Below are 26775 nucleotides of genomic sequence, written 5' to 3'. Positions count from 1 at the left end.
GACTGACTTTATCCAATGGACCCAACAGATTCAATTATAAAAGCGGAAATACAGCCAGCTTCCAAAACGGCGTGTTTTTAAACTACCGGATGAAGTGTCCATGAATACTCAACATTTTAACTATATAAAACTTCGCAAAGAAAATGTCAATCCTACAATAATCTATTCGTCATTTCTTCAAGGAACGTCAACTGAACCACGGCTGCCACATTCTAAATCCTTACATACTATTCATATCACGTGATTTCAAGACACTGTATGAACTCCGTGGATTGAAATGATAAAAAAACTAGTCTATCCAATGGGCACAGAGGATAAAATGTATAGTTCCCATTCGTCTCCCAAAAAGAAGAAACGAGGAAGAAATAACAAAGTAATACAGCTTTGTGGACGCCATGCACTTGAGGCTTAGGCTTCGTTATTTACCTCACTTCTGACGGCTTGAGAGGAAGCCACGTGACCGTCTTCTTCCTGGCGTTCAAACCGCACTCCTTATTACAATAACCGTGTTTAAAGCAACAATGTTATAAGACTCTTATAGTAAGAAAATGTATATCTCTGATAATATTTCGCTTCTATGTGCGATTTCAGTTTTCGGGGATAATCCGAGTCGAATGTTATAGGTTTCGACAAACATGGCAGCTACCATCTTCAGAGGTAATGTGTAGTGGTTGGGTGTTCTTGAAAGCCGTAGAAGGAGCAAGCCTCCAAGAACACCCAACCGAAACACATTCACCCCGAAGATGGCAACTGTGTGTTTGTCGAAACTTTGGTAAACCTTGAACATTCAAAGTGGGTCATCCCCTACAACTGAGGTACTACACTGAACTCCAGCCGCGAAATCTGAAGAACAAGAATTTCGGATCCTAGTCGGTTGGTTTGAAGACCGCTAAACGATTGTACCTGATATTAACGTATCATAAATTCTGATTAGGTTGTGAGGTGATTAAAAAACGTTAAAAACTGCGACACTAAATCTTAGAGCCACATAAGAAATGCTCTTCGAAATCATCGTAAGTTTAATTCCTTGCACTGAATTTGACCTTTTGTTTCGTGTTAGAATGTTCAGGAAGGGTATACATAGCGCAGCAGCTCTGAAGCAATCGTCACAATGTGACAATGATCTTTGTGAACGGCGCCAGTGAAGTAAGATTTGTCTGGAATCGGTGACTTTGCGTAGGCGGGTTGTTTGGCCGTTGTGGCTCTGAAACTACTTCCTTCAAACGAATTTTAATATTATCCTCAAAGTTGCAATCAGATCTCACAAAATTTTGTATGCATTCCTCTTTCGTGCCACATGTCTAGCTCATCGCATCCTCCTTAGCCAGATTACCGTAATATTTTGTGAAAGTAAAAGTTTCTAAGGTCCCAATGCAATTTTCTCCGCCACTTGTTATTTCCTCTCTAACGTGAGTCCCAGACATTCTACTCAGCATTTGTCTTTCGAGAACCCCAAATGCATGTTCTTCTCTTAGGACGAAAGACTAAGTCATATTCTTGGACACAATAACATAAAGCAATCTGAATTAATGGAAATATCTCAAGTTACGAAGTCGCGGGAGGGGAGGGAGTCGGTGGTTCGATATAACCTCGAGGTCAGAGGTTGGTCCGAAAGTCCGGGGTCATATTAAAAGCAGCAGGCGCGTCGACAATCCCAAGAACTTGCTCGCCTATCATATTCAGCCACAGCAGTCATTATAAAAAGTAGTCATTACTCAAAACCTGCTACAGATTTGCTTCCAAGGTAATCATCATTCCTTTTTCGTGTTCAGGAAGTTGCAGTGTCCGGATCAATACCATGGCCTTTAAAGGTTTTATTCAGTCTCACCAAGCACATACTGATATAATACCTTGAAACAGTTCGTCACTGCTTTCTTCCATATGACATTTCCAGTCATAACTTACATACAAGCAACCATTCGAAGCTGCATAACATATGAAGTCGAAACCGTCATTGAATAACCCATGAAAGAAATCAAATCGTTGCAAAAAAAAAGAAGAAGAAGAAGAAGACAGAAAGTATCAGGAAGAAATTTGTTTTAAAAAGCGGGGGGGGGGGGGGGAAGAACAGGTGATATTTAACGACTCTGTATTATGACGACATTCGAGTGTGGGACCTGAGAACAACCATAGACATAAAAAGTAGGTGTTCGGTTTCCCGAAAAACAAGCACAAAATATTACTAGGGATTCCACCGGCACAGTATGTGTTTCATGATGCTGTCCAGCTTTTAGGCGTTCTTTGTGGGAAATATTGCGTAGAATAACTTCATGAAAGACTAAACTAATTAATTCATTTACAGCTAATGATCTAATCAGTCACACAAGCGAGCAAGTTGTAGTTGTGTACGTTCCATCTTAAGTTTTTAAACAGGAGATGGAAAGATAAAACTTTTTTTATCGGAATGGAAGCAAATATTCCCAAAATGTAACCTGCTCCAGACATCTTCGACAATGTAAATCGGATCTGTTGCTGGCGTGCTTTGGCTGAAGGCAGACTGCAACTTCCTGTATAGCGCAGACACGATAATTTTTCGAACAGTATCTTCGAAGATGCTGTTGCAAATACCCACGCCCTTGGGTACCGGTTTACACAGCTCTTAATTGCTATAAAGTGTTTCAGGTCTCAACAATAATATTGCCGTGTCACATATCTTGCTGTTCCCAGAATCCATTGCGCTACTCTGAAAAAGCCGGTAAGTTTAAAAGATTTGTTGCAGGTCATAGGTCGACACAGCGACCTAGCTTTCCCACAGACTAGTTATTCTGGCTTATAAACAACTCAAATTTCTTAATGACAAAGTGAGTCACAGAGAATATTTGGACGTCTAAACAGAATAACTAACTCACATTGCGTGCAAGATGTAAGTTTTGCCGTTTTTGAATTTGGAGGTAGTTTCAATGCAAATTTCCGCATTTATTTTACAGACCCAAAAAGTCGAAAAAGGAAATACAGGGAAAGGGAGAGAGTGAGAAAGAGAGAGAGAGAACAGGCAGAAAATCCCTCAAAGTAAAGCAAACCCAACGTGCGTTGTTCTCCCTTTCTTTAAAGAAATATATATTTGTGTTCAAACATTGAGGGTAACAGAGGGCGGTGATGTTTGTCGGATGTTGTTTGCTTCGTTTAGGATGTTATTCCCAGGTCATGGTGAGATGCTGTCCAGATACCCCGAGATGCGTGCCCACCCCAGTAACACTGGGAGCGGTGCAATTTTATCGACGAAGTCCAGCCTGTGGTGTCACTCATAATGTCCCACATCATATTTAAACAATGCGACTGAGGCAAGAAGACAATGCCGTCTGCTTCCACATACTGACGAACGAGATTATCTCCATGGAGCAGAGAAGATAAGTCACTCAAACTGCCCAGAAATGTACAGCGTCTTACTGATACCGAACGTTCGTGTTTACGACAATCCGATACTGGACCCGATCTTGGGCTACATTTGAATTCACTCCCCCTCCCCCTCAAATCCTACTTACATAAGCCCACTTTTCCTCTAGGCGCCTAAAATTCCCATGGACCCAGTGTCTAACGAGTTTCATCTGATGTAATTTTAATTTTGCTTACTATGTTTTATGCAAAACAAAGTGGCTGAATTTTGGGGGTAAACCGCTATCCATAAGTTTTTAAAAAATCTATAATTTTTTTAGTTTATATAATGGTACATTCTCAACTGCGTAGTTTGTGCAACATCGAATGGGAGGATGACGAAGTAATTAATTTAGAAGAAATTTGTAAATAAAAGGTCATGGCCTTCTTTACTGTCCAAACATCTGACTTCAACTGCAAACTCAAAATAGCCGACTTCCACTTCGATAATCAGACCTGGGAGTTCCCGAATAGGAAATGCGAGTTATAATGGCTCATCAGTGACAAACGATGATTAGTAGGCATCATAAGTTGTTCCCGGAACTTCCTGCTGGAAGCATTATTACCATAAGGTCTGTTAATACTAGACCACCTTCATTGTTTTTTTTACTGACATCGGTCCTGGGCAGATTTGTTTGCAGTGACATGCATTGCATGGTTTACACATGCTTGCTAACACCAAGTAGATTCAATACGACTCGAATTCAGGGGGCGGAACAACGCCAAGTGGCCACATGTCTCTCTCTCTCTCTCTCTGTATTTACTCTGGTTTCGTTTCTGGAAGCAGGAAAAAATGCACCTCCCCCATCATTGATTCAAAACATCCCAAAACTGCCTGAAGATTCAACACATATAACAACGCTAAGTCACACTGGGCTCAGCCACTTCAGATAACACAAACTAAACCAAAGTGGTTAACATTTCAACATAATTAATTCTAAACCAGACTTACTAACACATTTAACACTACGTAATCATGATAAAACTAAACTGGCTCAAATGTGTAACGAATATTAAACCGGACGGACTCAAAACTAACATCAAGACCACACTAGCAGCTTCTGAGATAAAACATACATACAGCCTTCACAATGAATCAATACGTTTTGATTAACAATATCGAATTACCAGCCTCTTGAACAGATCTTTCAAGTTAATGAAATGCAAAATGACGGACTTCCAGAATTAATCAGAGTTCAGACCAACTGAGAACAGATACCAAGGGCGACCGTTGTTGAAACTATTACGTAACTGAAGACGGGATGGTTAAGAATCGGACCTGTGCCTTGATATAAATACATTTTATACCACCTTTCTAGGCAGGTTCATACATTTTTATAACAACGAACTTCAAGTTTCACAAGTCTCGTGAAAGTTGAAAATGGCTGTAGTCTGGGACTCTGGGCCGTGTATCTGGTAGAAGTTTCAGGGGTCCCTGCTGTCTCCATCTTCAGTCGCTCTAATGATGGATTCAGCAATCGACGTGAGATCGAGGCTAAGGTCTATCAAACTCATAAAATATTTGCGAATGTTGAACGTTCTATATTTTCTCGTAGCCGGATTCACATGAGGACATTTACCTACTTTTAGCTTAGAACACGATAGTAATGCACTGTGTCACTTATATAATCCTTATGTATTTGAATATAAACCATTTTTTACACATTTTTCTCCATTAGGTCCATTTACTTACCGCCACAGAAACCCTTTGAAGCCGGAACTCGTCTAAATAATATTTAAGAATTCAGTCCGTACCGCAAAGAAAGCACACCACTTCACCACTACAAAAATCAACTTTTTGAAGCTGTTCAAGAAAATAATCCCCGTTTACCGTGAGAATCATACGAAACCCATAAATGCAAAAATGTGTTATTGATTGTTGAAGGATTTGGGTCATATCATTTAGCTTTAAAGGCTGAAATGAAACCAATTCTACTGCAGTGCCCACCCTCGCTTAGGCAGTGATAAAATTCCATTGGAATCCATGCTGAGATTAACAAAGTCCAGTCCATATTCTCATTCTCCATTGAAAGGAATCCATTTCTAGCGCCGTGTGTGACATTTCTCCCTGTGCAAGGATGTTAGCCACCACAAGACCCTTAACTTGCAGGGCCACTGCTTGTCTGCTGTTCGCGACTGCTAAGAGAATATATTTGCAGCTTCCCTATGTCAGACTGCAATATCTCCATATGCAATCTGTGGACTAGGTCAGAGGTTCCCAAAGTGTGGGGCACGCCCCCCTGGGGGGGGCGTGTTGTTTGTATGAAAAACTTTTTTTAACGAAATATGGAGAAACATTTTTAACATCCTTTGTTTCGTTGAGGCAGTTGTCTTACAGTGCTGTAGAATTCAGACTCGTAGAGCATAGGCGGCTTTAGGAAGTGAACGGCAATATAAGTCCACGTACAGCTAGGAACCTATCCCACTAATCCAGGTATGAAGCGTATATTTTATTACAGTTTCTTAAATTAAATGCATTGAATAATATACACTAAATTATAAAAAATGTATACTTATAGCTAAATTTTATGTCAAATCTGTTTGCTTGCACTTGTTCTGGAAGGGGGGCGTGAAATTTATGAAATGATTTAAGGGGGACGCAAGGTATAAAAGTTTGGGAACCTCTGGAGTAGACAAATCATCATGACAAGGAACGAGAAGAACGCGGCTTAGCTATAAATAATCCCTACGCATTCTGGGGTGAGAGACAAGCCCACTGAAAGCTTCCAGCACGAATCCACTTGATTCACAATGTTTGTTTTCCTCGTAATTATTAGTATATTTAAAAAAAAAGGAACGTTGACAGAAAGTTAAGTTATTGCTCTCCTTCCCGCGGCCACCCCTCACCCCCTTCCCGACCTCAAGATCTTGCCCTCCCTCCTTCCCCCGACCAAGGTCTCACGCTCACCATAAGTAGCCTGCTTATGCATTACTATTCCAGCACAACGGCTGAGCACTATAGTTTGTAGCGCTGTTTTGTGGACGTCATTAATTATTCAAGCAAATCGCGAGTTTCACAATAAAAATCGATCCGCCACAACTTCAAAAATCGGCGACTGGCGATAAGAACAATCGAATCTCGGTGCGGTGCTGGCAGCCATTATCATAATCATCATAATCATAAGCGACAGTATCATTGCGCGCTTGTGTGCTACTTAGACCAGCAACCAACTTGAATGGCTTCACGGCAAGATTACCTTCGTGCTTTTGGTAAGTGTGATTATCAGTTTGTGATTAAAGGAGTGTTTATTCTATGTATATGCAATAATGTTATGGTACTTACTGGAAGCCTTTTACCTCAACTGAACGTAAAACATGTTTCTGTGACGCTGTGGAACCTTTCCGTACCGTACTGGCAAAAGTTGATAAGTAACTAAACTTGTATCAGTAAAGCGTCATGATCTACCATGTGGTGTTTAATTTTCACGATGTTTCAAACAAAATTGAACTGATGTTGAACCAAGGCAGAAAACGTACACCTGTTGTACTGTTCCAGCCAGCTATTTGGAACACTTGCGAAACGACTTTTACGTGCAATAACTTCGAAAGAACTCGGCCGCGTCTTCAAAATTTAACGATGCTGTGATTCTAATAACTGCTAGCTTTCCAACATGAATATAAATGGTATATTTGTGTCTTGTAAAATGTTGCTTTAAACAAAACTGTTTTAAATGAGTTGTCCGTATGTCAATTTGTTTCGAAATATATGGTATGTTTTAATACGAACATGTATTTAACAACACATTGTACGTTCTTCAATTGCAGAGCGTGAAACGAAAATAGTGAAATTTGACTTCGTTGTTGCGTTCTAATTTCGCATGGCAGTGAAACTTTCTTGAATATCTGAGCGTCACAGAAAGTTACAGAACCTCGGCTTTACGATCTGACTATTTCCTCACACGTCTCTATTCACAATCTCCGACGTACCATTAACTGCACACCACATACACATCGAAAAGAACCACAAGTAAAGTCCTGTCAGCACCAAGCACCACATGCAACTTTTGAATACTAACCATGAAGTAAGGAGTAACAATGGTTATCAAGCACACCTCCTGTTTCACTCATTGCCAGTCTCCCCTCTTGTTTGTCTGATTATCACAGCAGCCAACTTTAGATAAAAACCTATGCAGACATTATAACGCATGTGTACAAGGGTGGGGAAAATTATCAGAATGTGGTGTGATAAGATGTGATATAGGCCTACGTATGGACTGACGAGCTACAGCTAGGAGAAACATGATAAGCAGACCCCCCCCCCCTTCTGTTCCTGTTTCTAAAAAGGATTAGCTTGTTCTGAAGTGTGCACTGCTTTATGCAAATCTTGGTTTGGACTGTTTCAGCTCTAATTTCCCGCACATCGTTAATTTATTCGAGATGTCGTTACAAATCGCAGTTGCGATAATTCTAGCCCGAGTTCTAACACACTTTTGATTTCTTTTAATGTGACTGTCGAATTCAAAGAGGTGTTTAAACAGTAAATTCGAGTAGGGTGTGGATTGGATTAATCAGGCTTAGAGTAGGGACCTGTTGCGAACAAGGTAATGAACTTCCGGGTTCTACGAAATGCGGGGGATTTATTGACTACCTGAGCGTATTAATAATTTACTTCGAAGGAGGAGTTCTACTCAATTTAGTTAGTGGAAACCAGATTTTGTAATAAGCCCCTAACATATTTTAGTATTAAAAAAGGGTACACAGTACTCACAGAGAAATACGATCGTAGAACATCGTAGAAATGGCTCGACTCAGGAATACGAGAGATGTTTTCACCTCAGAAATCTTTCGACTTTCTTCCACACCTTCCAGTCTTAGTCAGGACCCGACAATTTCACGGTTTTCCCTTGTTAATACACTTGAAGAACAAAGACAAAGCTAATAACACTAGAAGTAATTTTATAGTTGATGAACATTACTAATGACTTTACTTCGTTTTGAAGAAATCACACATTGACCCACAGCAGTTTCGGAAACTTCTCATACTTCATCTTGCTGTGTCATTATGACTAACAAATGCGAGGCTAAGCGGGGCTAAGATACGGGCTTGCAGAACAGCAATACATTTTACACTTGAAGAAGTTGGCATAATATCGTACGTTCTGAAAATCTACATCTTCAACTTAACACCTGTACAAATTGACATTACGCGTTTTGAAATCCGTATTTTCAACTTCAATGTGCTGGACGATGATTTCATACGCTCTGGTAAATTTCCCGGTGAGTGTTTGTATTCCATTCAAATTTGTATTACAATTAAGTCAACGGTCTTAAATTTGAACCCACATAGTAATTTTTTCAAAAAGTTTTTCTCTGGAAACGGTGCTATTGTTTACTGATACTGTTAATAAATTGTTTAAAATTGTTTTTCGTGGATCAGGCGCAAATCCGAATGTGATTTATTTCATCGTAAATTATAGCCTATATTAGAGGTGAAAATTTATCGCATCACGATTAGCAGGGATGCCCCACACGTCGAGTGACATGGTGTCACATCTCTCGAAGTATAGTTGTGTTTCCCGGTAGATAAGGCATGTAACTCAGGCCAATGCAATATTGTGTCTCACAATCAGACGTAATTTACTAACATGCACGTAACTGGACATATGATGACTATGAGTTCAGCGTGTTTACTACAGGAAACAATCATTTCTTCCAAACGTACGTGAAATCGTTTTCTTCTCCCGGTATATGCAAAACCAAAGGATGTATTAGTTGGCATTTTATTTTACTCCGAACTGCAGAAGTTGTACGTATAAAAGCGAATCACAAGAAAGCAAAATTACAAATGACCTTCTTGATGACTTTCGTTCAGATGGCCATGACAGCTTGAAGATGGCTGCCACCGGAGCGTTGCGCCTTGTACTCTGGTAGAAACTGACTGGTGTTTCGAAGGCGCTTAGTGCTTCCATTATCAGGAAATCGACCTGATGACTAAACGACGTAACATTCCAGGAAATAACCTAAAATATCACTCATGATAGCTTAGCTAACCTCTCGGTCAATGCTTCTTGAGACGATCTTGAACCGAAATCTCGGGATGCGTAATTAATTTTCAAAGAAATTATTGTTTGTTAGTCACCAGGAATGCCAACAGGTGTGACAGTGACTCACCGGGAACAAATAACAATTATGCAAAGAACAAGGACTGCACCGAACATGTAAAATCAGTCCTCGAAGCAAGCTTTTGGTATTTTGCATCTTTCTGTGATGACAACCACTCAGCTGGACCTGTGGAAAGTCTTCTGCGTTGTGATGTTGTGTGCTAAAGTCGGTGGTTACCAAAGTTTCGGTGAAACGTATCGCCTCCATCATCAGAAGTTACGTTTTCAGTTTTTTACATCTTGTGTGGTTTCTGGTTGATCGACATCAGGACTTGGATCTATCAGGATAAATCGTGCTGGATCCTGTCGCTTCTCAGTCTGTGCACTTGCGCGCGACAGTTAGAAACATGTGTCAAGGTTTTTCTAGAGTCTACATGAAAAGTTTGTGGTTAAATACTGCAGGAAATAACCGTGTACACACCAACCAACAAGCTGCATGTATAAATATATATATATATGTTATATTATAATGGCATGAACAACATTACTTGTGAGAAAGTCAGCGATAATTGAAAAAGTCATGCCGCTATTAAGATCTGTGTGTAATGGAACCCAGGTCTGTAGATTTATACTAACTGAAATTATAAATATGTTACAAAATATTGTTTATTATTAATTACATTATTATTTTCTTATTAATTTGGGAATAACTTATTCCTTGGCCACAGATTCCGCGTACGTTTCTTATCAGATGTTACCTTAAAGTTTCGCAGCGTAGCTTTGCAGTGTTTGTAAATGTTGAATAATAAACAGTATTTCACACGTAATATGTCTGCACGTTTACGAAAAACTCCATACCAAATATCATATATCTACCTACAATGCTTCTTCAAACTCAAAGGTAAATGTCGATTTTTTTACAGTCTACAAAAATTACCTTAAAGAAGTTATATAATTTTCTAACAGCTGTTATCGTAGGGCGTACATAATTTCGTGACCTACGTTAGATGACTAAGTGCTGTTCCCATCCATCAAATTTGAACGTGGGTTATTTTTTTAATACTGGCTGCAGAAAATTAAAAATTACGAGCCTGGGTTTGCATAACTTTAATACGTAATGCCGAATTTGAAATGTCGCATAGAACAGTTATATCATACGCCTTCTTTTTCTAAGGATGGAAAGTGGGCAAAAGTGGTGTCACCATCAATAAACACGCATTTCTTCCGGGATGTGGCACTTCGTTTAATTTTCTAGTAGCCCACATTGTTCATTATGCGTCTAATGTTTCACGGCCGGCTGGTACGTGCGTAAGCTTATATTCTTATAAGCATGTGGAATCAGAACGATCACTTGGCAGATCAAAATATAATTTTAATTAATATATAAGTGATGACGAAGCAAAATGGATTCAAGTGGATAACTGTGACGTCCATGAATGCCTGGTGATCGCGAATCTCTGGGTTTCCGTACATAAACGTAGATAAGAGGAAGAAATAGGATGTGAATATGTGGATAGATTTAATAGGCAAAAACAAGGTCCAATAGAGGGCTTTTATGAATACGTTTTTCAACCTTGGGCTCCATAAAAATGCGGAGAATTTCTATGCCAGAAAAGGAACTGTGCACTTACGAAGAATAGCTGTGCTCCGTGGAGGGTTTTTTTTTTGGCCCATTCAACGATTCGGATGTTCTGCTGAAAAGTGTTGTGGCCAATATTCACGGACACTCGTGACTGTTGCTTCATACGGCAAGTGGCCCTTGTGTCGCACCGGTTTCCTTCACGAATGAGTCACGCGCCCCTCGCATGTTGGAGTTATGTTTTCCTTTAGCCTGCAGTAGATCCACGTCATATTCGTGAGGGATATGAGAAACTATACAAAATTTTAGTTCAAAATCCAGAAATGGAAGGAACATTTGGCAGACTGGGGCGTCGATGGGAAGATAATATTACAGTGGGACTTGAAGGTGCAGTTCGCTGAATTCCACTGAGTGTATTCTAATCTGTTAAGTTCTGCTTTTCACACATCTCACAGTCTGCATCATTTTCTGAGCACCTTAACAGTAAGCTATCATTTCATTGGGGAGGGGGAGGGGGGTTTCATCTTGATTTTAGACTAAATTTATTTTGTTTCAAAATCCTTTTCCTCCTAATCGTCATAAGACCACTCCTTAGGGTACAGCGCCACACATATTAAAAACCAAGACTCTTTAATACCTATTTCATCATTCAAGCTTGCTCACATTTCATTTAACGATATATAGCCCTGGTTTTGAAACAACGTTGTTAAATAACCAAAGAAACAATTAATATAAATTTTGCCAGTCAATATAAGATAAGTGTTCCGGACATGTCAGTTTTTGTATTTCAGACATCGGTTACAATCTGGGGCCCCTCCCGTCCCAAACTGTTTCCTTGAGATAGAGAGAACAGTTGACAAGTTCTTTGTTGGTTGGACCGGAAGTTACTAAACCCTACGATAAGGAAATTACTCCAACAACTAGGGGCTTATTTGCTATGCTCAGAGGATTTGAAAACCGACGTGTATGGTAAACGGAGTCCAATAATTTTCCTTGTATTTTCACAGTTCGTCCACGGAATTCTTTCAGCCTAAATGTACCGACAACCAAAAATTGAAAAGAAGATCTGTGAACATAAGGAGTTAGTAACAGAGTGAAATTTTGACGACGAGAGAAATATGACATTTTCGTGCCATATTTGGGATGCCACGGTGGTCTAGCGGTTAGAACACTGGCCTTGTAATCCTGGGGTCTCGGATTCGATTCCCGGCGGTGCCCGAATTTATAACTTGTGTTGGGCAAGGCCGTGGTCTAGGCAACACGGACTTTTCCTCCGGGGGCTTCCCCGGTTTCTCCGTGGCATCCCAACAATTACTCCATTCACACACAGAAGAAGGCAATGGCAAACCACTTCTGGGTCATCTGCCAAGAACGTATATGAACAGGTCCCAGTCCGTGAAAAGGATGGAAGGATCCTGTTCATATGGACCTGTCGTCAGACAGAACACTAAATAAATAAAATACATTTGGAATTAAATAGAGGAATATTTCCAACATTAGTTGCTCCAAGTTTTTAAGTACTGGAAAGCAAGACAGCATTTCCAAATTTTGTTTTGGGACTGGTAACTAAATCAGAATCTGCGACTGGGACTCGATTCCCAGCAGGGGCAGAAATTTTCCTCGATGTCTTTAAATGAAGACTGGCTACAAGACCCACCCAACTTCCTATTCAGGGGATGTTTATCCGAAGTGAAATTGTCGGATCTCAGGCTCATTTTTATGTAGCACCAAGATAATGCTACGAGGTGTACCTTCGCGGCATTTCAGGCCTATTCAATAAAACACATGGATAAATTCATCCTAACTTAGAATCCCAGTACAAAAATGTATCGACGGAACACAATTGAAGCAACCTGTTAAGATAGCCGTATTATGTACGAACCTCACAAACAGTTCATGTAATTTAAAACATGACAGGCATATCAGTTCAAAAACAATTCACATTTGAAACAGCGTTCTTCAGTAACCTAAAACGCCAATACAAAGTTACTCAGTAATATAAATATCATATTTATTAACTCCACTGTGCAGGTTGTTTGTTGGGAAGTTGACAGTTACGAAATTCTGTCTTAATGATATCCCCATATTCATTGCCCGTGTTCCCAAAACCTCGCGGTTTTAAAGCATCATCAGCTAGTCTATAACCTCACACTCTGTTTATCTAAGGTCCATTATTGTGCAGACTTCTCATCTAACCCCTGCATTCTGCACGTTCCACTCATCTGCCTGATTTAATTACCCTAATAACATTCTTACCTATTTAATTTTAAAAATTGTTATATTAAGTCTGTCGCAGCACGTCTTCTCCTTGTACTTAACTGTGCACCGAATCTAAAATTGTTTCAAGTAACATAAAGGCAAAAACCTGTCGTGTCACTGCTCAAAGCGGTAACTGGGGTAAGTGACCCTACGGAAGCTAAGAAACGTCAATTGCCACCGATCCAGGTCAGCGTCCCGCGTTGGCTGGTGGCTGTATATAGCAATTAATACCTGTACTTGGACATAATTTTTATACAATGTAATGTAATAGAGTAGGTTACGTTTAAGAGCGCGCGCAAGGTATGAGCTATACAGTTCCTGTGTACACACGTGTACAAGTCGCCTGTAAGGCTTATCAACTGCGTGCCCTGAACTCCGCTGTTTCTAGTACACGGATCGGTAAAACAGCAGTGGACGGGTACCATACGTGCTTCACACTGTACAACTCCATCTAGCATGGTCTTTCTTGAGGAATATCAGCCTCATTCTATATCGTTAACAAGACGTACAGCCACGTGCAATACAAAGCAGACGAATGGTTAGCATTTATTTCGAACTCGAGAGGTCCCAGGTTTAAATCTCAGTCCCGAGACCTGCTATCCTGAGATGTTTCGTGTTTTTACTCGGTTCCTCTTACAAATGCCAAGATAGTACTTATGTTAAGACTACGACCGTTTCCTTCCATATTCTTTGGAATTTATCATTCGTTAATCATCGTATCATTCTACGCTATATATCGCACTTTGAATTACTCACAGCATAGTTTAAATATACCATAAATAGGTCTAAATATAAATTATTTCGATTGTATTTGAATCCAGATCTGTACTGTAGGCCTATGTATCTTGGGATTGATGTCTATATCTGCGTGGTTACTGATTTTTATTTATTTTTATTTATTTAGTGTTGTGTCTGACGACAGGTCCATACGAACAGGATCCTTCCATCCTTTTCTCGGACTGGGACCTGTTCATATACGTTCTTGGCACATGATCCAGAAGTGGTTTGCCATTGCCTTCTTCTGTGTGTGAATGGAGTAATTGTTGGGATGCCACGGAGAAACCGGGGAAGCCCCCGGAGGAAAACTCCGTGATGCCTAGACCACGGCCTTGCCCAACACAAGTTATAATTCGGGCACCGCCGGGAATCGAACCCGAGACCCCAGGATTACAAGGCCAGCGTTCTAACCGCTAGACCACCGTGGCTCTGGTTACTGATAGGCAACTAAATGCAATTTTGTGCTGATTCAAAGAGTAACAACCAAGCAGTTGTCTTCATATGTTAAATATTAAAGATTAACACGTACAATAAGTACAAATTGTTTTGTAGGGGTGTGAAATGTACTCTTCATTGCGCTCAGTATTAAGCTACTCTACAAAGAAACAACAAATACAAGTCTCACTAGAGACTCATTAAATATTTTGCCACTGAATAAAACGGCATATATCAAGATCGTAAGATGTGTATTACATGTTTAGAGTAAGTAACCTCTATTTTCCAAACGCTTCTTTTTTCAGTGTGATTAATACTGTCATGACTATTATCTCACAGCCGTTAGAGTGGGACGTTAAACAGGCACCCAAGGCATGACCATCATACGGGCGGGGATATGCTTCGTTTGCAATCAATCGTGAATTGTACCGTGTATTTTATCAACGGTCACATATTCTCTGTGCCACTATTTCTACCTCTTCTCTGGGTTATTCAGAACTAATATCAAAACCAAACATCCTTATTGACTTGTAAACATTTAATCACGGAAATGATTTAGCTTATGGGAAGATCATAATTATAATTATTAATTAAGAATAATAGATTTGTTAACAACATGTTTATAACCCTTTGGAATCGGAGATAGTCTATATAATATTTAAAAATTAAGTTCTCATCTCAAAGAATACACTACGCTTTTCATTACAAAGATCAATTGGCTAACATTGTTTAAGGAGATAATCGTAGTGTATTCTGAGAATCATACGTAACTCACAAATACACTCTGTGAAAAAAAATGCTGATTTAATTAATATTAAAACAGGTGGTACATATAATTACCATTGTTTCTTAAAAGGACAGTTGTAAACCCTGAAGTGCTTGCATAAACATATGTTTTGTCCTGTGAGTGTGAAAATCACGTCGGTTACAAACTTTTTATTCATGGCGTTTAATGGTGAGTTGGGCATGTGACCTACATGATAGACATGGTAAATACATTCATTTCTTGTTTGGGAAATTCAACTTAACTTTGACATGGTTTAGGAAAGAATCCAATGACAAGATTCTGTTCCAGCAATGAACACCCAGAACGAGATAGGAAGATAATACTAAAATGTATCATATGAAATAAGGTTGAGGACATGTGAATTGTATTTGACTGACTCAGGATCGTGCCCAGTGCCATTGGTGTTAGCGACGTACGTAAACTTTGGAAATTTTTTTTGGTATCCTTATACATGTACTCTTGCATAATCGCAAACCAATACTAAAAGACTTCAGTTACTGACTGATGACGACACTCGACCTGGAGTGTGTGGTAGTTGATTAACCCTGTCATGAATAAAGGCAGTGTTGTTATTGCTATTAACACGCTCCCTGCAGTTCAGAGTTTTAACGACACATTATGTTCCGCCTTGGGTATTGCAGGAAAAAATCCCGAAAGAAACACCTCGACTCTTAAACAGCGACAGAGTACGCATTTTTTATACATAAACGATGAACGTTTACATCATCTGTTCGATTTTAAAGTTTTTACCTCTGTCAAAGCACCATAAAATTGAAGTGTATGTGAAAAGTGAAGGCATTTTTAACCCGGACACCACATGAAGATGAATAATTTGTTTCATGTTTTGATCGCTATAATCGCCGGTAGAACAGCCTCCTGTAGACAGTGGCACATCAGTAGCCAAAACTATATGGCGTGTAATGGTAAGATGATTAATAATGAATTGGAAAGGACATGGAAGCGGTTTGGATTAATGCAAGGTACTATCCCAGCGTTTCGTAGAGGGACAGATCAAAAGCACGGAAAACCTTTCAGGTCGACGACAACCGGTCGCCATGCCAAGATTTGAAACCCGGACCTCCAGAATACCAAGCACTCGTTTCATGGAAATCTGTCAATTGGATTCAAAAATATTGATAATAGGAATGTCTGATTACGTGGGGCAACGAAGTCCACCAATTTTGATACGAGTCAGAAACACACTGATTTTCAGAACGCATATAAAAATATCACTGCAAGTGAAGAAATCGAAGTATGGTGTTTCGATGCATCGTTAACAACTGCGCGCGTGTGTGAGTGCATGAGTACGATACCTAGAAATGAAGGCTGATGATGTATGTAAAGTTCAAACAGTGCAGAGTAGGTCTTTATAGTTTGCGTCAGTTAAGTGCTGTGTCCGCTTAGCCATGACAAAGAACTCCTCTTATGACTGAGTCGATGCTAATGGTACAAATGCAGTTCTTGGAATTCAGACCGCTTAACGCTTACTGCGTTGCACCATTTCTTAGGCCAGCGGTGGGTCGCAAAATTGGACATGGCAGGTAAACCGCGAAAGTTGTTTCACATTCGTCCAGTACTAACCGTTACTTTAGATGAAGTTTAAATCTGACTTTTTATCGCAAGAGATGGTGGATTTCTGGCCTCATTAAGATGTTTAAAATGGCGATGCGTTTCCTACTCAGAGCTGTAGAAAAGCACCTTGAAATTTGAAGATGTGCTGTCTTCTGGACTCTTGTGCCGATTAGTCTCGTAAAAATTTGCAGGGCGATAAGTACGCTCTGATGACAATGGAGGCAGTAAGCTCCTGTCTTGCCTGACCGAACCTGCAGTCTGAGTGGTTAGCATTCCTCCTTCGGATTTGGGAGGTACCGGGCTCAAATTCTGACTTGGAGGCTGATTATCCTGGCCAAGGTTTTCCGTGGTATTCCTCAATACCTCCGTGTAAATGTTATGACCTTAAAATATGTCACGACCGCTTCCTTTCACCTCGAAACAAACACCAGCTACGCAGGAGTTCTTGATAAAGCAGAAGCCAACACTGTTCATACTGGCCATACGTTAGTTAGTATTTTTTCAAATAGTATACAAATCGGCAGTTTTATTGATTTTGAAATGTCTATGATTACTTAGACCCTTCACATTTCAGAACTTGGGACGATGTGTGTTTAGGACTGACAAATACCACAGTGCTCCATATCTATTGGGAGAATTATGTCAACAAAAATAAAACCTTATCTTCATTAATATTTGTAGTTGCAAGAATAAGGAGCTACCCATCGTCTGAAGCTCTGACCGCGTTTCTGTACCAAGATATTTACTTTCCTTATGTCTTGTCTCTACGGTTCATAGATGTTCCAAGTTCAAATCATCCCTCACGACCTATAGAATCAGTACTACCAACTATGTGGTGCTTAACGTGAAGTCAAAAGAGGATCGTTTATTGTTTTGCTTTACCGACGTATGCACAAAGTTCGTGATGTATGTTACGACCAGCGCTGCTATAGCACTGTGGGTTGGCACTTGCCTTCAGCATAATGCATGTACAGAACATTACAGGTTGCAGGTACCTGACTAAACGATGAAGTATGATTCTGCTGAATCGGGATTTCCCTTCGCCACTATGTCCAGAGCGGACCTTGGATCCTAGCCTGCATTTACCACTAAGTACAGTGGGTACTTTCACAGAATATAACACATTTTGATTATAGTAATTCCAGAATACAGTTGTGTGTAATAATTTCAAAATACAGTGATTCATATCCAACATGAAATCATAATTAAGCGAAAATCTGTCGCTATCAGGAAACTTCTGTGGTCCCTAGAATATACAGTAAAAATGTAAGTTTCCCTTACCTACGATGGCCGGCCGTTGTTCATTGTATGAATATGGCTGCCTTCTGGGTTGTCGCGCCGTGTAGTCTGGTAGAAGTGTACCGACGTTTCAGAGGTTCTTGCTGCTTCCATCATGATGGATTTTTCCTTGTGTTTATTGCTGCCTTGTGTTATCCCGCGTGCCTTAGCTAATGTGCAGTGTTCCACTTCATTCGACTGCTGAAACATATAAACGATACAAAAGTTTAAAACCAGGACGGACTTTATATAATGATTATATATTATCAGTACTGGTCATGCGATATGGCGATCCCGAACGAATTAGCTCTTAGATAAAAAGGCTGAATCACATTAAGGATATACATGGCTCGAATCCTGGACAAGTTTTCCCCTTAGGATGGAAAATGTAATACAAGATGTAAAATTATAATTTTGTATATTTTAGGCGTTAGGAGCCGGGAGTGTAGTAACGTCAGCACGCATTCCCCGAATTTAATGCGCTATAAATTTCACAATTAATGCAATTCTGATATGTTACTGTCGTTCCCAAGTGTATGTCCACAAAACCTGACGTCATTCTTCTTGTGTTGGCATTCCCAGCAACCGAAACATAGGCCTATATACCCATTAAATGTACATTCATTACCTTCTGCGTGCTGATGACACTTTGTATAAGATCTTCAACGGAATAATGAAGAGAGACCCAACGAAAGCCCGAATTTGTCACCTTTGCTTCTAGTATTCGTTACAGAGAATCTTACTCGTCCTGATAAATTAGCGGAAGAAGTTCAGTCACCCGAGCTGAGAATCGAACCCGGGACCTCCCTGATAAGAATTACTCCTCCACGTTCACAGCACTTTGTAGAATAAGCTTAAATCAATCCTTTAAATCCCATCGGTAACTATATGTACCATCTACTTTAATTTTCTGTATATCGCCCAAGAATATTTCAAGGTTTCGTATGGTTCTAAAATAAACAGTGAATAAACCCCTAAACAGCATTAACCAGCTGATCTTTTAATAGAACGAACTGCATTTTCAAATACGTTGATGTGCTTCGGGCTTCATACGGTTAATATAATTAAATCACAGTCCCCCCTCCGGCTCCCCCCCCCCCCCCCACAAAACGAAAGTTCATGAGTGCGGGGCATCCATTTAGGGAGTTATGGATATTTCGTTTGCGGAAAAAGGGATCCTTCGTTGTGTCATGGAGATAAATATGTTGACCTAATACGAGCTGGGGTCAAGTCGCTTCGAAACACATGACCGTTACGTAAACACTTGGTTTTGTACAGGACTGTTTGTTAGAATTATCTGTAACTTTCCTATTGCAAATCTTCGTGCTTCGCTATGCTTCACTCTTCCATGTGTTTCTTTTTTGCCTTATATGCCACTCTTGATTCTACTTACACGAAGTATTCGTTCAGAAATTAGACTGAATGAAATTCCATGGGACACAGTCGTTCCTGTGGCCTGTAACACCGCATGGACTAGGAACATACCAACGTTTTGGAGGAACACAACTGCCTCCATCTCAACACTTCGTTTCTTAAAAAACTGACGATCGCCCAATTGAACAAAAAACTTCCCACTACTTGTGTAACCCGAAGGTAAATTAGTGTGAAATTCTCAGAGACGAGTTATGAAAACGGCTGTCTTCTGACAGAAGATTTTGATGTCGATGGTAAGAAGCGTTCTTCCATTTTATTTTGAGAGATGGAAGGGGGAAAGGTATTAGTTAATAACCTGTTATATAATACATTTATAATTGCGAAAATGTCAGCCAGGTTAACTTTCAGTCCAGGGGTCTGCCGAATGCACTACCGCGGACCTCAATGACTGTAAGCCACGTACTAATGCGGGAGCTTTTGGTACGCGACATCTGTTGCACCAAATGGATCCTGACGACCAATATTCGATCAGCTGTTCGCATGTTGTGTCTAGCTCGACCACGAACACTCACTCACACAGCTTCCTATTGCATCATCCGATCGACAGCTCGTTGCAGAAGTCCAGTGAAGAAACCGGCTTATAACGATATGCAATCTGACGGATTTCCAGCTCAGACCTGCTTCTCGACGCAAGATAATTTCCAATACTTGTCACATGTAAAAACATATATTTAGTTAAATTATTCCTCGAGATACCATGGGTTCGAATCCCGCGCGAGGCATGGATATTCGTTCTAGTCCGCGTTGTGCTGTCCTGTTGAGGGATAGGCCTCAAGATGGGACGACCCTTCGTCCAAAGGGTTCTACCAACTGTCGAAAAACGCTTCCTAAACCTCATGTGAGGAGGCAACCAAAATTTCGTTTAATCCAGGTTTCATCTTGGGCCCTGGGTCAGCTGTTGGACATTGTTCTGAGCGTATATGAACGCGTAAAAATGTCTGAAACGTATATTGTTTGTTAAAAATTAACATCATGTAAGACAAATTGCAGGTAGTGACAAGTATGCGATAGGAGGGCAGCAACAAATCAGAACCTCTCTGTGCAAACAGAACCATTTAAAGGAAGTTCTTCAGAGAATTCTTCCTGCATCACATTGAGGATATCCCCCGTAAGCGTGTTCCGACCTTCTCTTGTTCGCGTGTATAAACAAAGGCAGGTTTTGGCCGCGAAACCTGATAAGTGGGAAAGTTACTTTCTTGTGCCATGTCACGTGATACACTGTAAGCAAATAGTCCGTATTTACCCAAGAACTCGAGCATTCTTCGGGGGGTGGGGGAAGCGGTGGTTGTAAACCTTGCGCAATATTGGGGGAGAAACATTGTATTAACCCGAATATACCACTGTTATATCGAGTACTGGAACCTGTCCAACTTTCGACCTACGAGCACTCTGAAATTATGGAATCTCGAAGTCCAGATGTAATACTTTGTATTCTGAAAGTTTCAAGTTCGAATCTTGGCCTAGAGATCGGCTGTCCTCCCGGACATATTTGTGGTTTCCCTCGGGTCAAAGATAGGACAGTGCCATTAATATAATATTTGATTTAGTACTATGCAAGAATATCAGTCCATCTTATATTATTTACTTAGCCATTAAAATATATTGGCTCGTTATTTTGAAACATGACGTTTCAAGTCAGTTTCAACATGCAGACGAAATGAAGACATTTGACCTTCGGTCGCAAATTAAAATAAAACGGAAGTCGGCAACGTATCCTTTGAAGATGCAAGCAGAAATACTGGAAAAACACATCGTAAAGGTGTCCAAAATATGTGAACTTTTATGAGTTCGTCTTGCATTCTTGTGATGAGAAATGAACACTATTTGCCTATAGGTACTTAAATTTCAAGAAGCAAATAGTAAGTTCGTTCAATTTTGAATAAATTCTGCGGTCTATCTTCGTGATACTTGCCCCTAATACATAGGCCTATTTAACCTTCGTGTTGTGCTGTATACGAATAACACAGGGGGAGGGGGGCTCTCGAATTTTACCAGGAACAATAATTGAAGTTGGTGATAAAACACTGAACTTGCCAGATTCGAAGCTTGTAAGTCAGCTTCTTACAGTAACCCTTCACTGAAGTTCCTATATTTATAGCCAACCCACAATACTACCGGTGTTCCATTATTTATATGCAAAATCAAATACTATAATAACTATGAATTTTCTCCAGCTATAGAAACAGAACAGCATCAAACCGTTATGTTACATAGGCGGTTTTTATTAGCTGAGAATATAAAATACTAGTCCTTGCATTTCAATAAAATCCCGCCATTTAGAAACATGTTTCAAATGAAAGATGTGGACATTAATAATATATATATTTATGTCATGTAAATATTTTTGAATGATAAGTTGTTTCTGATAAATTCTATAAAGCACAGCTAAAAGTCGTTCACGTCTTCAGCTCAAGGCCAAATATATGCACCGCCTGCTGTAACGTTCTGTAACTCTGTATTCTGCCTCAAGAGTTTACAGCTTTCGTATGACTTAGATAAACAACAACCATAACTTCCCTGAGCAGTATTGTTCAGTTGACATTTCCAGTGGACTGGCTTTTAACAGACGCTGTTATTTAGAGTTGGGCTCTCTGCTTCAAAGGGTTAGCTCACTCTACCACTAAGTTCGGCGTTCTAATTTAGTTGGTCTTATTCATAAACAAACTTAGATTAGTGTTTAACAGGTTATAAGGCATGCTGCTATTCAGTCTGTATTGATTCCTCAGAAAAAAACACATTATGTTGTGTGTTACGTTTAAATTTATCCATTCATGGACTTGACTGCTGGCCTTTGAGTTCGGTCGGGTTAAATATATTTTTAAGAGTTCAAAAGGTTGCTTGAAAATTGTACCACATTTTTGTAAAGCGAACTGAGTTGAGTAAATTGGAACAATTTATTACTCTTATAGCCACTTCGTTCGAGCACGTGTTAACTATAAAAATTTTGGGCCTAGCAATGTCGCACGCTTTACTGGGAAATTATCTCATTAGGCAGGAAAGCCCTATCAGCAAAGCCGTCATAAATTTTGGAGAAACGAAAGGGGAAGAAATGAAATAAGCTCCGTCGGCTACACATCACCACTTTCAAGTTGTAAACTAACCCCCCTCCCCAGCCTGGGGGCAGAAAACCTTTAGAGATGTAGAAATGTACGCAAACAGGCGGATAAAAACAACAAGTTTCTCTACTCCAGGATGACTAAAAGTTTTAATCCTACCGAAAATATTTGAATGTGACTAGTCTGTTAAAATGTCGACGTGCAGTTTTCAAACGCATGCACAAACTTGAAATTTTACATTGAACTTCAGCGAAAACTAGACAGGCACAGCGTAATCCCACTCTTGCATTGTAAAGACAAAAAAATATATTGACAGTAAAGGAAGATGCAAGCGCCAGAGACAAAGTATCGATCCTCAGTTTCAGACATATCTGCCATTTTATATCGATGCATTAAACTATCGCCTGGTGGCAGAGAGAAACGTGTACCAACGGTAGCAATAAATATAAACGCAATCTATGTTTAATGTATAATTAAAATTAAATAAATCTAATTTAAACCAAAATTAAAGGAAACATTAACCAAAACTCAATAATTTCATTGCAAATACTGCAGTACCTCTCTCATTACTGTGACCTTCTTGATCAAGAATTGTAACATGTGTCATTAATACGATGTCATTAAACCACTATCGGTACTCGTACTGGCTTCTCTACCAAGCTGAACTTCGCGTCTGTAAGTCACTCAGTGTTTATATTCCTGTGGTTAAGGGACAAGAGTATAGATGGGAGTAATGTGTTCTGTGTGTGATGTCTCATTCGCTCGTTACGTTCTGCATGGGCTAAATAAAATGCACGCACAATGGGGAGATCATCTGCTCATTCGTGTCTTCGAAATTCACGGGTTTTAATAACATTTGGTTTTCGTGGGATCACACCATATATTGCCACCAAATTTTAATTTGTGGTTCGAATCGATAAAATACCTGCCTATGTAACATGACACACAAATATAACACATGTTAAGAACCTCAATTTTCGTATTCAATATCGCTATATAAAGCAAATTACAGACCTTGATCAGCTTTGTCCACAAAAGTTTATTCGCAATGTTAAATATGTAACGAAATACTTATAAAAATTATATCCGACTACATGCAGCGTGATAGGCCTATATGTAGTATGATTATCTTCGTATAAATATTTATATTTGGATATGCAATAAATGAACATCGCAGCCACTGTTGTACGCAACATAAAAAATAGTTTGTTGTGTGAACTGATCTTGGCTCTTGATTGCAATTCATTTTCTATAATTACTACTTCCAGAATCACACGTTTGTCTCCAATCATCATCATCATCATCATCATCATCGTCATCATTGGCTCTACAGCCCTGTGAGGGCTCTGACCTTTTTCAAAAGCTTCTTCCATTTTTCCTCATTCACAGACAATCTGTTTACCAGTCCGCCGTGAATGAGTCCATCTTCATCTGATTTCGTAACAAGTTGCTTTTCACAGGGTGCGTTGTCAGCCCCACGCCCAACCCCCAACCTGGAGGACCAGACTTCCGTATTTACAGCCCCCGGAGGTAGGGTGGCCCAGCTATATCCTCAGGCACTGGGTAGCCCGGGGGTGCCAGTCCCCGTACCCACTGATGTGGGTCCCTGAGGGGGTTTGTCTCCAATATGGTTGCTAAGATTCGTGTCCCTCAGACGGCAGATAAAGCTGTTTCTATATCAGATGCTTTAAATCTGAAGAGGTGACTTCAGATACGAAAAGACAAATTTTGTTCTTGTGGAAGACTTAATGACCAAGACACAACGACAAAAGAGAGATCAGCATTCGAAACAAATTCACTCCATCAATGAGCTGGGAAAAGTATTACCCAAGGACAATATTATTTTTATTGATATTGTTATTCCTAGTAATCCCCGTTTGGTTATTAAATTTTTTTACAATGCATCATTTATGAGAGGTTGAGTAGTTTCTGTCTGACTCGTACGTTTTCTTGAACAACCTAATTTTTTAAATCAAACCAATAATTCTCCATAGGTTGTCTCTTCTAGAGGAAAAAATTAGTGTATTTTCTGTTTTATTCTATGACGAGCCGTTGTATAAATTTAAACGCCCCTGTGCCAAATTTTCGAAGTATAAAAAATTCAATACATATAAGTAATTCTCCTGTTTCACCAAGAACAACATGTCTTTACCGTCTTATCATTTAAAAATAAAAGGATATTATTTACGATCTATCTATTATGTACAACTGATCAAGTTCTCAGTAATGACGTTAGATGGCAGAAACGAAGCTAGTGACAACGATCGTCATCAGATAAATAATAAATACAAATTTATAATGGATGCTGCCATTATACTGTTTTTAAAAATTCTTCTGAAATATATAAAGGAGGGAAAGGAAAGAGAAAATGGAAGAATTTAAGGGAATGAGATATGAAATAAATTATTCTCCGTCGAATTTCAGTGAGCATTTCCCATTAAAATGAAAAATTAATAGCCCCTACATAATACGAGAAAATATAATGTATTGTGCAGTACATCTGAAGGCCTAGTTTTATTTGGTTGTGTTAGCAGTAAAATTAATGACGCCTTATCTTCACTGTTCAGCTAATTATGTCAATAATACAGTGCAGTCTATGTGATATAACTACATTTAAAAACAGGTCAGGGATATAAAATTCTAAAGAACACAACTGTATACTGTATGTAGACATAGAGTCGGAATATGAAGACACCTTTCCACTCCTGTTATCAGTCATGTGTCTTTAAGGCGTATTTCGAAAAAAAAATTAGAAAACCAGCAATGAGTGTCGTCATCACAGTCCTTGCGTCTATTTTGTAACATGACCGATATTACCTCACCGATTTTGATCAACGCCAGGGCACTAAATTTTGTTAAGCCATATAGATTTTGGTCGAGTTTGGTCTTCTTAAGGGCATAAATTACCTTTCAAGCGAATATTCTAAGTCATTAAACATATCAGGATAACATTTTCTCATAGGACTAGCAGATAACAACGTGAAAGTTTCATTAACTTTAATTAAGGGTAATTATAGGGACCGAATTAAGTTTTTTATGTATATACTCTGGAACTTGTGATAGATTCTGATAAAACATGATATACAATACTTGATTCCGTCATTCAGAGACTGACGTTGCAGTCAAATGCCTGGTTGAATCAGCTGCATTTAAAATTCAGACAAAGTAAAATATATATATATATATATATATATATATATATATATATATATATATAAACGTGGTGGTGTTAATGTTAAGTTTTTGCTGTAGGAACAGGCTTGAAATATGACTTGGGCTTGTATTTTGAACCGTCAAGTTGGCAGGTCGGCACTGTTATCACACCACGACTTGGGAGGTAGGCGCATCCTGCTGATAAGGCCCCATGCAGGTGGCTGACCTCCCAACACACCTGTTACCGACGCGCTGTCTCCACGTCGTTGGATTTAGTCAAAATTATTGTCGTATACAGGACAGTTCACCCTAAAATTTCAGTGTTTTTATGGAGCCCGAACCGACAGCTGGACCAAATTCTACGCATTTTAATTCAGACCACGTGTTCTCACCCACGTATTTCTCCAGGATCCTCCTGATTACGTTGTCGCACAAGAAGCCTCCGTCTTCGAGGCTTCTCGGGGAAATACACGCATCTTCCATTTTCCCAATTCATTCTAATGCCCCACCCGGCACCTTAATCCCCTCTCCGCTTCATACAATAATCTAAAACGTATCAAGCGAAAATAACATATTAAAGTTATTCACTGAGTTATTATGCTCATACCCCTACTCTTTCTCAGGCCAAAATATTTTCATCATCTGATTTTTGTACTCCCAATATAACTCATATGTTGGTCTTCTGGGTTGTAAATCCGTGTACATACCAAAGTTTCGGAGAAACATACAACCCTGAACATGGAAACAGTAAGTTTCTCCGAAACGTTTGTGTATACGTCCAAGTCCACACCGCGTTACAACCCAGAAGACCAACAGCGACACTTTGTATGTTATATTCCTCCGTTGAAGGTAGAGACAAAGTTTCATGGCCGTACAAAACAACTGCATTATAAACTAGCTGTCTCCAACCTCTTTACATTGTATCTTATAAGATTCGGAGGTAATTACCTTAGACACATCCTTGATTTAATTAAAACGTCACTGCATTGTACTACATGTGGTGCAGTGGCGTTTCGAAGGTAATTTTATTAC

The 26775-nt window shown here is 39.5% G+C and overlaps 1 protein-coding gene across 3 annotated transcripts in view; it reads left to right on the top strand.

Moving 5' to 3' along the window:
* Positions 1 to 6296: 6296 nt before the first annotated feature.
* LOC110831978 (uncharacterized) overlaps positions 6297 to 26775 on the top strand; it is an 85808-nt gene continuing 65329 nt past the window's right edge. For all 3 annotated transcript variants that reach the window (XM_022068563.2, XM_022068565.2, XM_087355446.1), the window contains exon 1: positions 6297 to 6582. In XM_022068563.2, coding sequence (XP_021924255.2) covers positions 6549 to 6582 — 34 coding nt within the window. In that variant the 5' untranslated portion in view covers positions 6297 to 6548. The remainder of the gene's footprint in view (positions 6583 to 26775) is intronic.

The sequence above is a fragment of the Zootermopsis nevadensis genome, unplaced genomic scaffold (genome assembly GCF_977971745.1).
Source record: "Zootermopsis nevadensis isolate Lab colony 2312 unplaced genomic scaffold, Znev_1.0 Znev_ptg000024l, whole genome shotgun sequence".
NCBI lineage: Eukaryota > Metazoa > Arthropoda > Insecta > Blattodea > Termopsidae > Zootermopsis > Zootermopsis nevadensis.
The sequence above is the reverse complement of the archived record's forward strand: the minus strand, read 5'-3'. Positions and strand labels throughout refer to the sequence as shown.